Below are 11,741 nucleotides of genomic sequence, written 5' to 3'. Positions count from 1 at the left end.
CACACACACACACACACACACACACACACACACACACACACACACACAGACAGAGAGCAGTCATTTTGCCTCATTTTCAACCACAGACAAGAGCTACACAGTTGTCTCTCGGTCTCCAAGGCGGCGGCTGTGACAGGCAGTGGATATTTTGTTCCCCAAACACTCACCACATATCAGGCAGGGTCAGGGCCTGCTGGAGACCTATGTCTCTCACTGTCCCAGCCAGTGCCAACGGAGGACAATAGGGCTTTCTGACGCGCTCCTCTGGGAGGAGGTGTTACCATGACATAAGGATGTCTCCACAGCACACATGTCCGAGCACTAGTTACCCTCTTCAAGAAGCCTCACTACTGCTGCTTAGTCCCAGAGATGAGACGTGTTCACAGAGCCATTTACACTGTCTGCAAGAGACAAGAAAACACAAAAGGATGGGCTGAGGTCGGGTTTGGAGGGCAAGCGCAGCACCCTCCGAGCACTCATGGGATATTAGGCGGGGTTTCCAGCCCTGCTTTTCCACTGAAGCTTGTCGGCTTCGCACTTCCGATCACGCTTCTCTTTTCTGGAACGTGTGCGTCGAGCCAGGAGCTTGCCGAGCTGTCGGAGTGTCTCGGCTGGAATTTCAGTGGAAGTGAAGTCCGTTCCCCTTCAGTCGTTTGGCCCGGGGCTTGAAATTATAGAGTCTGTATCCGTAGCCCTTTCTGTGGTGCATCAATAGCATATACACCCACCAGGCGCTTGTGTTGTGTGTTTTCATTATGTTTGTCTGTCGTGCTGCCGGGGGGTCAGTGTTAAATGTTGGCACCTGGAAGGATCCGCTTTGTTTGTATTTTCAATTTTTAGTGTACAAACTGCCAGTCATAAACAGTCAACCGCCAGTAATGGCTGACATTTTTCTTGTGCAAAGTGATATTGCCTCGATGCAGATGGTGACTACCGATATGACATGTTTTTAAACTGCCGTATTTCTTTTAAGAAAGAGGCAGGTGTTCTAAATGGTGGCAAGCGTTGTTCTGTGGACTAAAAGACTACACCAGCAATGTAATCAAGACTGAGATTTCTGGACTTCTTTCGGGTGAATAAGTCTTACGTCTAACAGCAGATGTTTTAACCTTCTTAACCTTAACCTTTTTATACCTTTTTATTTTCAATGAGGTCTTTGTACACTCCCATTATGGATAGATAAAAGTGACAAAACACAGGGCTATGGGATTACTATGTAATGCAAGGTCAAATAGTTTTAAATTGTGTAATTTTTTTTTCTTTTCAAATGAGCTACCAACCTGGATGCAGCAAAGAGTGATACCATCGGAGCTGTGCTACAGATTTCTATCCATTGTTATTTCATTGACTGTTAAAAGGTGTCAGGTATAGGGCTGGGAAATATTTATTATACGGATATCGTGATATGAGACTAGATATCGTCATACATTTTGAATATCGTAAATGGCTCACGTGTTTTCCGGGTTTTAAAGGCTGCATTGCAAGTCATGTCATTTTATGTGTTACCAGACTTTTCTAGTTCTTCTATTAATTTGACCTTTTCCCACTTAGTCATATCTACATTACTGAAGATGATCTGTCTTAAATGTCATTGTGAAGACATTTTGTCAAAGCACCAATTGTCAACCCTATAATATTGCCACAATATCGACATAGAGGCATTAGGACAAGAACATCGCGGTATCTGATTTTCTCCATATCACCCAGCCCTAGTCAGTTATATTTACTTTAAAATAAGGTCTTTAAACACAACACAAGATTTTAATGCAACACTTTATGCCTTCCACAATGCAGTGGCGATGTCTACTAGCAGTATTGTTTCTCATGTTGAAGTGCAACACAATGGATCCTTTTGGAGTCAAAAGAAATGTTACCTCTCTGGGTCTCTGTCTCTCCAGTAGGCAGCCATCATATGGCACCACGCTGTTCGGCATGTTGGAGCACCCCTCCATTTTAAGATGGCTGCCAAAAATGGCGCAGCGGTCTCTTTGTTTACTCGTGCGATGCTCTGCTATGTTCCAGTCTAATAGATTGGACACAGCCGCCCCGTGGTTTGGGCTCCAGCATTCAGCGCCGCTATGACGGAAGCCCAGAACAAATCCTCTTCACATTTAGGTGTCGGCGCGTTGTCATGGAAAAGAGATACCTTTATACAGTAAGTGAATAATGTTCGAAAGAAAAGGAGTTGTGCGCTTTTGTACACCACTTAGCGCTGCTGGTCAGTTTGGGACCACACTCGATTGAGGTTTTAGGACGGAGCAAGAGGAGGAAAAAGATTTTTTTTTTTTTTTTTTCTCCCCATTTTAGAAAAACCTGAAAATGATCTGTCAAAGGCAATGATACGAGGCTATGTGATGGATGGGTTTGTCTTACTCTGCCTCTCAATCTTTCACTCCTTCGCTGCCATTTTTCCCTCTTTCTTTTCTCAGAGGAAAGCCATTATTTCCATCACCCTCCGCATTTCAGCCAAATACTCGGTATCTGTCCATGTCTGGCCAAAGGGAAGAAAAAGCCATTCTGTCTTGAGTTGAATTTCATTTCCTCACGCGCACATACTGTTTTTATGAATTGCTCATGGTGTGGGATTACAATGTGATATTATATTACCGGGGCACATGATATAGCAAGACAGGCGGTGACTGCTCTTATTGAGATTTGAATTAAGTTTGTGTAATTTCTGTACATGCATCTCCTTTAGAGAGAGCGCCATAGCTGTGAAGGTGTATTTCTTTTTTCTAATGCATTTAAATTAAACCATAATAGCAGCTTCACACTGGGCCACCAAACATCCAGGAACATTCCTGGTCCATCCATTTGATTTGGACTAGATTACCTGATAAACCTATCAGGAAAACAACAGGCCCATTAACAGGCCTGGTGATAATGCCAGAGGAGAGATATCACACAACAGTGAGCCTCCTCCTCGCCCGCGCTCTGTTATTTTCCTCTCGTGCGTAAAGAGCTTTGCCACCAGAAGAACACTGAACCTTAAAAGGTAGAACATAATAACCGGGTGTAGCGCTGGCCTTCATCCTGCACATCGCTATCTCATTGTGCAAATGGCATTTCATGCAATTAGCTTTTCACTGGGGTCCTGTATTGTTACCGGCCTGCTCGGTCTGTTTATATTTGTGTGAGCCCCTTTCCCCATTTAAGACCTGAGCCCTCCCTCAACCCTCCTCTCTTTTCTCCTTCTACCGCTTTCTCAAAACCCCCTTTGCTTCACCCTACACCGTTTTTTTCCCACCCAGACTATTATTAAATGTCATAGCAGTTAGTTGATTTGATCAGTGTGTGCTCCCAATGGGACCTGGGTGTTATAGACATACTCATTTCTCTCTCTCTCTCTTGCTCTCACTCTCACTTGCCGTTTCTCTCCAATTCGAGCAAAAAAGTAATTTCTCTTGGGAAACTAAACCCATCTTTTAACTGGACGGAATAACTATATGTTCAGACTTTGGTAAACTGGCCCCTACCACAATCACAATCGGTACAAAAAGCTTGCGCTTAAAGCGGATTGGCCATGGTGGTGGTGTCCTACCCCGTGTTATTATAGCATTGAACTGGTGCAATAACTCACCCAGACAAGGCCTGGCTCAAACAAAATGCAAAGGCAAACACAAAGCCGTGAGTAAACGCTTTCCTGTTTATTTGGACATGAATGTTGTGGATGACTCAAAGCAATCAAAGCCCAGAGCCCTGGATATCACCGCGAGGCCCCTCCTGTATGTACCCACAGCAGATGGTAGCCAGTGGCAGGAGGTTCTGGTAGGCCCATTAATGCTGCCTAGGATTGCGAGATGGCAGAGCGCACATGATGACAGATGTCAGTGTTTGCCATGTCCGAGAAAATAGCTGACACGCCAGCCAGAATCGGACTGCTGCTCAGACAGAAGAGTGTATATTTTGACCTGACGCGTCTTGATTTTATCTTCCTCTCTTCGATACACGGATTCTGACATGTGTGCAACAGTCAGAGGTCTGAGAAGGGGGAAAGATCCTGCTTGTTTTGCTGTGTGTGTGTGTGTGTGTGTGTGTGTGTGTGTGTGTGTGTGTGTGTGTGTGTGTGCGCTCATGTGTATCTGCATGTGTGAAAGTGCAGGAGGAGCAAATGCTTCAAATCCCGAAAAAGGCTTTGCATTACAACTGGGATGAAAATAAAAAGGGCCATGCTTGTTTTGTCTTTTGGTTTGAAGTGCAGTCTGTGCATTCAACGAGATCCCAACACTAATTCTTGTTTTTAATATAGACCAATACACAGCTTTTTAATAGCAAAAAGTTCCAGCGGTTTGTAAATATAACATGCAGCTTTAGTCTACTTGATACAGCGCCGGAGTGTTATTTGGCTACGCTGCTTATCTATTTTGGGATAAGGGAAAAAAATGCTCTGGCTTGTTTGTATTTTTAAAACTAATCACATCCGTCCTGGGCGGCGCTAAGCCCCAGATGCAGCAACGTTGCCCGTGCAATTAGATAGCGGCGATAGCAGAAGGGGAGGGACATCAGGCGTGCAGGGTTTCAGCTTGTATCCCAGCAATTAAACATCTTTTGAGTCAGATGAACTTGATGGAAATTGACCTTATTTTTTGCAATAGACATGAAAAGAGCAATAATCAATTAGTTGATTGATAAAACAAGAAAAAGAAAATTTATCTGCAAAAGTTTTGATATATGCATGCGTGATTTCACCTTTTGTGTGTGTCTGTGTATTAGTGCCACATTCCACACCTACAGTATGTGGTCCATACAGTACGTGGTCCAGCACAGATGCTGCGCACGCTCCAAAAAAACAACCACCTTTTTCCCAGCCAGCATGACAACAAACACAGAATGGCTTGGCACGACACAAAAATTATTTATCTGGCTCCCCTCCTCCTCTCCAGCATGGTTTTTGTCGAGTCAGAGGAAACCATCTGCTGCCCGGTGATAATGGGCGGCCAGGGAGGAGGGGACTGGAAATAGGTAGAGCAAATAAAATTGAGAGAAAATGACAGGCGCTCTCCTAGAACTTCCTGTACCTTCCTGCCTACCCGCAGCTATTCTGCCATCTTAATAAACATCCTGCCTGATATCTTTTGGCGTGTGTGCGTGCGTGCGAGCGTGTGTGCGTGCGTGTCCCATCTAACCTTGATAATTTTCAAGTCAGAATTGTTTCTGAGCCGAGCTGATATGCTGTCAATGTGATGGCGCTGACTTGGAACCTTTTTTTTTTTATTTTATTTTTTATTTTTTTTCCCCATTTTCCCTGGTGCACTAAAACTGTGACAGATGAATTGCATTTCAGCAGATGAGATTTTCCTTCTCTTTTTTGGGTAAATGGGTGGGAGTATTAATGGGAGACTATCATGAGGCAGGTACAGGGCTAAAGGAAAGTAAGAGTTAATGAGGAGTTGCCTGTATATAGGGGATTGTAGAGCATGGCTGGAGAAGAATACAGTAGGAGGAAAAACTCTCATTAAAACATAGTGGGCTGTAGAAAGCAACTCCTCACCTTGAAAATGGTCCAAATCTTCCCTCCCCGAGTCTCCAGGGCTCTCGGATGGAATTGAGCGCTTAGGGCATTCTCTGAGTAAACCATTTCAGTTTTCTCTTGTCTGAAGTCGACAGGTTGAGCTGGACAAAAAGACCTGACAGGCCCCCCCCCCCCCCCCCCCCTCCCCCCCTAAACCCAGCTTCATCCTCTCGCTCCATCACCGTGTTTGTACTTTGCCCTAGATGTTTCCCTTTGCTGTTTTTATTTTTCTTCTTCTTTTTGCCACCAGCACTTACAAACTGTCAAATACCTTTCACCATAAATGTATCAAGGCAGTGACAGTAATTGAACTCGTCCGCGATTGTGAAGTTGTGTTATTACAGGGCAGATGTTGCGCTGCGTCAATACCAAGTAATGTCTTTAAGTGGTCCGGCCCTGTAAAGCTGTGATGAATCCATCTCGTAGCAGTGAGGGTGAGTTCTCCTGGAATGGGATCGATCCGATATGTAAAGCTGCGCATTAATTCACTGCGAAGCGACTTGTTTGGAGCATTTTTGTCGCGGAGCGGCCAGCCCCGCGCTCTGCCGGGGCTTTGTCGACACAGCTGTTGGAATGCACGATGTCATGCTTGATAAAGTGGACGCCGGGTCAGGGGGGATAATGGAATTGAGGGATGGTGGGCTCAGCCTGGAGGACAAAGGAGGGGCCTGGTGACCAGGTCTTTTCTATTAACTCAAGAGGGTGGCTGGGGCGTGCAGGGGAATCGGGCCGGGCTCTGCCCTCTCCCTGCCTGGTGGTTAGACCGGGAGACGGGGAGAGGTGAATATTGCTCAGCGGTCCAGTGGTGATTGACCCCGGTGTTTTCATCAGCCTGGGCTTGCCTGATAACATTTCTTACTCCCCTACCAGAGCAAACTATTAAAGTTGTGGGTGCAAAGAAAGGCTTAGTGAACTCTTAGTTAATTGTTGGTAAAGTTGCTTTGGATTTAGCCCCCCCCCCCCCACACACACACCCACACACACACACACACACACACACACACACACACACACACACACACACACACACACACACACATTGTCACCTAGCTTTTCATTTTCTCTTTTGAAATTACATTTTTTTCCCTCTTAACCCAACAAAAGGGCTTCTTTCTATTTACTCTTATTTGTCGTATTTGTGTTCAGAATTCTATTATCTCACTTGACTGAACACAATGTTTAATTCATTGCAAAATTAAGAGATACAAAGTCTCCGAGGGGAAGGATCTGAATGTGAATGTAGCCCACACTAGAAAGTTAATTGTTATTAGGGGCTTGTATATACAAAGAGAAATACTGGAGTTTCTGCGAAGACTCTTGAAACCGTGAATACAATTTTCTTTGCGTTGTTCCCATTACATATTGGCTGTAATCAGCACTCACTCACTGCCAATTATATACCATGCCCCATAATCACAGGTCACTCAAAAAAACTGTTTGATGGCTGTGATTTGTTGCATTTTTCATACAAGCTATAAAATACAAAATTGGAATTGAACCATAGCTGTTGATCAAATTGAGTGTTTTTTTTTTTCCCCCGCACATTTCCTCTTTATTTTCTTTTTTTCTTCTTCTTCATATGACACTCTCATCAGTGCTGTTGTTTTTCATTGCTGTGCTGCAGGTCTCCGGTCTGTCTCCTGGAGACAGCCAGACCCCAGGACTTCTGCTTGCTCCAGGGGTGAGGTGGGGACAGACGCCCATCAACCAGCTCACACCCTGGGATACAGATGAGCCCCCTGCCAAGCAACATCGAGACAGCGAGCCCACCGGTAATGAATCACACACACACACACACACACACACACACACACACACACACACACACACACACACACACACACACACACACGTACTGACAGACGCATGTACACGCACCGCTCACTTTGCACACACACTTTTATGCTAAAAGTGTGTGTACAAAGTGAGTGGTCCGTGTACATACACACTACAGCCTCCAATGCTAATGAGACATCTTTGCTGCTTTGCCCTACATAAAATGCGTCTGCCTCCACAACATGCGTACTTTCCATACACAGTCATGCATATTTAACCTCCACAAACATCATCTCTACATAAACTAGCTTGTTTATGCATATAATTGTAAAATTGTCTGCATGATGTCACAAAGTTTAAAAAAGTAGAGAATGTACAAATCCATATTGCATCTTTCCAGGCCTTCACTCGGCTCTCCTTCGATTGTCCTTGTTGATGTCAGTGTGTCGCTGATTTAGCCTAAATTAAACCTACATAGCAAAGTCCTGCAAATGATCTCCTCCAGGTCTAATTTAGAGGTCGGCCTTGTTCTACTCATGCCCTTAAACAACGCGTCCTGAACAGCAGCGGCGGAGCAGCGCAGTGCGCAGACCCGGCATCAACGGGTTAAACCATCGCTGACGTTTTCTGCTCTTATTGTAATGAACTCACCCAGAATGGCTCTGCCCTGGAGCAGTTAATTTCCTTTCATTGCTCTGCTGGCCTCTGCCTCCTGCTCATCACAAATGTGTCTCATTTAAAAATAATACCGGCACCGAACTTGTTCCAGTGGAAATTCTAGCTCGACAAATCTAAATTGTAGTCAGCTGCTACTCTGCATCATGCTCAAAACATGTTTCAGCCCGTGCTACTGCCTGCACAATCATTTACATATTTTACATATAGATTGCTTTCTGGATGAATAATTAATCAGTCTGATTAGTTACCCAAGAGGGATGTTTCTGTAGCTGAAACTACGGTACCGGTACGATGGAAGGATGCACTTGTGATAGGAGAGTATGGTGCCCCCCTCCCCCCCGAACTTGGCCATGAAGTTATGGAGGTCTTATTACTGCGTGCAAGTGAAGGAGGCTTCAGGAGGCTTCCCCCCTCCACTTCCTCCACCCACAGCCAAACTCCAGCTCGAAGTAAAGCGTCATTGAGAGTGAGATGTCACAGGCCCAGCACACTGTCACATGTGACACTCAAATCCAAGCATAGTGTTGCATATTGATTTGCGCGTGTGCGCTACTTCAAGCTGTGACTGGCGTTTGCAACGAAGCCAGCTCCTCTCCACACTTCACTGAACTGTGTTGCCAGAGAGTTCTCTGCCAACCGCGCCAGAATTAATCAGCGCTTTCTTTCAACAGAAACTTCACTGTTTTTTGTCTGTTGAAGTTGAAGAAAGTTTGCCTTTTTGAAAACACAGTTTTGTTTCAACTTTAGTTTCTTTTTTGTTTGTAGAAAAATAGTAATTTACTTTGATGCCGTGATTTAAACTCAAGCAAGCTGTCGATAAATAATAAGTGGCGCTTTTATTAAGGACCGCAACACTTTGGAAAATTGTAATTCGGAGACACAAGACCAGAATTAATATCAATGCAGCTTCTTAATTCAACTTTGAAGGAAAAGCCTATGAATATAGGTCAATGTTGGGTCATGATAATGAAATTCTTTGCCTTATTAATTATACATTTTGCTGGTCAAAGATTGAAGAAAAAGTAAAGGACAAGGACATAGAATTGGAGGACGGATGCAATATATACATGGCAAATTTTCATCAATACTATTGCTGCATTAATTCTGTAAAACTTCATAAGATGTGGAATTATTATACCAACCCTCATGGTGAGCTGAAAAACAAGGACAATTATACATAGTGTTGATGCCAATTAGCGTCATGCTCAATTATGAATAGGGCTGGCCTCTGGAGTCTTTTCAATTCCCACACTCTTCTTTTGCTTTTCCCTTTCTGTCTCTATCACTCCCTCCCTCTCCATCCTTCTCAGCCCATACTATTATATCAGCATTGCCTGTATCATGATGAATGTGGGCTTTTTTCCGCTGCTTTTTTGCGTGCTGTGATCTAGCCTTTGGCCCCTTGGCAGAGTGGCGGGCTATTTTTGGAGCTTTGACCGTGACGGCCGGAACGAGCAGATGAGGGAATAGGAGCAAATGAGGGAGGAAGGGAGGGAGGGATCAGGACCAATATGGCTCTGTCTTCCCAGCACACCTCAGCAGCTACCGCCTCAGGGTATAGAAATGATTGGCTCAGGGTGTCTGGGTAAACACAGACTCCTACACAGACAATGGTGTTGACTGGCGCATGCACTAAGCATGTATGCTCTCACACTCAGAAAAGCATTTGTTCATCTTGTTGCAGAGTAAATCTCTTAATCTTATTATGATGTTGATCCTGGACGCATATGTCGCTTCAGACATTTTTGGTTTGATATTAAGTCTTAAGTCAAAAACAAACTTGGACTTGAAGCGGAGCAGAACACCGACAGTTGCGGTGTGGAGAGGAACAGACTCGAGCCGCATGCCGTCTCCTCGTCGTGTTTTCTGTCTCAATATGATCATCTAAAACCTTGTTTAACTCATAATTACTTTGCCATTTTTTGGCTCAGTGCAAGTTACTAAAATACAAAATATCAGTCACAGAAAGGCCTCAACTTTCACGTGGTTTTAGTGACTATTGATGCTTTTATTTGTTCAAGGTTGGACTCTCTAAGTTGGTCTGACTCAGACGTCCATCTCACGTATTCAGCTTGTGCAAAATGCTGCTGCTCGCTTTTTAACAAATACATCTAGACGTGCACGTATCACTCTCGTTCTCTACCCCCTGCATTGGCTCCCGGTGCGTTTGAGAATGGATTTTAAGATTTTATTGTTAGTTTTTGAGGCTTGAAATGGTCCTGCCCCCTAAGTATTTGTCTGAAATTTTAACTTTGCAGGAGCACAACTGGTCATTGTGGTTTTAAATCAGCGAGTTTTAGAATTCCCAAGGTCCAGGTATAAACTGTGTGTGTGTGTGTGTGTGTGTGTGTGTGTGTGTGTGTGTGTGTGTGTGTGTTTTGTGTGGTGTGTGTGTGTGTGTGTGTGTGTGTGTGTGTGTGTGTGTGTGTGTGTGACAATTTACCCCTGATATTGGCACTATTACAGATGTAGCTTTTTTTTAGGTCCAAACTCAAAACATACCCGTTTAGTCTGGCTTTTCATACGTAGCAGTGGTGTGACAATTTAATTCTGTTGTTTCTTTGTAACCTTTTCGGATTTTACTGTTTTCTATGTTCACTCTTTCTATTGCATGATGTGTTTTTACTCTTGGTTTCTGATGTTAAGCACTTTGGATACCTGCTGGTTGCTGTAAAGTGCTATGTAAATACATTGATAGTGTATACAAGCTGGATATACAATTGATTAACCTCTTTCTTTTCTCTCTTCCGTCCATCTGTTGGCCTGTAGGTCCTTCCTGGGCTGCACCAGTAGCGGCGGTGAGCCAGCCCAGCCTCCTCCCCCACACCTACGCCCTCCCCCAGCCGCCCTCCTTCAGCCACAGTGTGACTGCGCAGTCCCCCATCATAGGCGTAACCCCATCCATCCAGGCACCGGTACCCCCGCAGCACCCCCTAATGACGGCCCACTTCCAGCTGACGCCACAGTCGACCCAGCAGCCGCCCTCCATGGTGCTGACCATGCCCAGCCAGCTTCCGTACCAGTCGGCTCAGGCCGCGGTGGCGCCGTCCCCCCTCGCTGCCCAAGCCAGCCAGGTGGTCCACTCAAACCCTCACAGTGTGATGGGCAACGGCCACTTAACCTCTCACCACGGCCTCATCCAGCACCCTGCCTTGCCGCTGACCAATGGACAGGCGGCGGCGCAGGCCCAGCCCACAGCCGGAGACAATCAGGACGGTCCCAACGCGCTGCAAATGCTACGGACAGTTGGGATGGGGAAGTACGAGTTCAGTGACCCAGGACATCCTAAAGGTAAGCACAGTCTCAGCCAGTGCACTAAGGCAGACTTTTTTTTTTTTTCTTCATTTTTTAGAATCTCTCTATTCAGGATATGGAACCTGCCACAACTATCTTTGGAAGCCTAAATCAAAGCCGAGTTAGGTATTAAATCAATGCACTCTCAGCTCTCTATTCCTTGTGACCTCCCCTCATGCAGGGCCTCTGCCCTCTGTTTGTATACCAGAGCCGTTTCGGATGCCAACAGTCATAAACAAGGCAGCAAACACTCGAGCAAAGGGGGGGGGATGGTTGTTAAAATACAACTCGCAAACCGAGCCAATTCGCTTCAAAGCTGCTCCAAGATTGCAGAGAACGGAGGTGCACCTAAAGCTGCAGTGAGATGGCTGCTTCTAAGAACGTGTAATACTGCCTACAGTGGATTCTTTTGGAGAGAACATGTTGTACTGATCTCAAACTACTAAACAGCATCTGTACTGTGCACTGAAATTGGTTAAAA

General features: G+C 45.1%; 1 protein-coding gene across 5 annotated transcripts in view; it reads left to right on the top strand.

Moving 5' to 3' along the window:
• klhl29 (kelch like family member 29) overlaps positions 1-11,741 on the top strand; it is a 225,089-nt gene that overhangs the window by 108,034 nt on the left and 105,314 nt on the right. For all 5 annotated transcript variants that reach the window (XM_032543533.1, XM_032543535.1, XM_032543537.1 and 2 more), the window contains 2 exons: positions 7,137-7,284; positions 10,736-11,257. In XM_032543533.1, coding sequence (XP_032399424.1) covers positions 7,137-7,284; positions 10,736-11,257 — 670 coding nt within the window. The remainder of the gene's footprint in view (positions 1-7,136; positions 7,285-10,735; positions 11,258-11,741) is intronic.

This window comes from Etheostoma spectabile, chromosome 18 (genome assembly GCF_008692095.1).
Source record: "Etheostoma spectabile isolate EspeVRDwgs_2016 chromosome 18, UIUC_Espe_1.0, whole genome shotgun sequence".
NCBI classification, from domain to species: Eukaryota; Metazoa; Chordata; class Actinopteri; order Perciformes; family Percidae; genus Etheostoma; species Etheostoma spectabile.
This window is presented reverse-complemented; position numbering and strand designations above follow the sequence as displayed.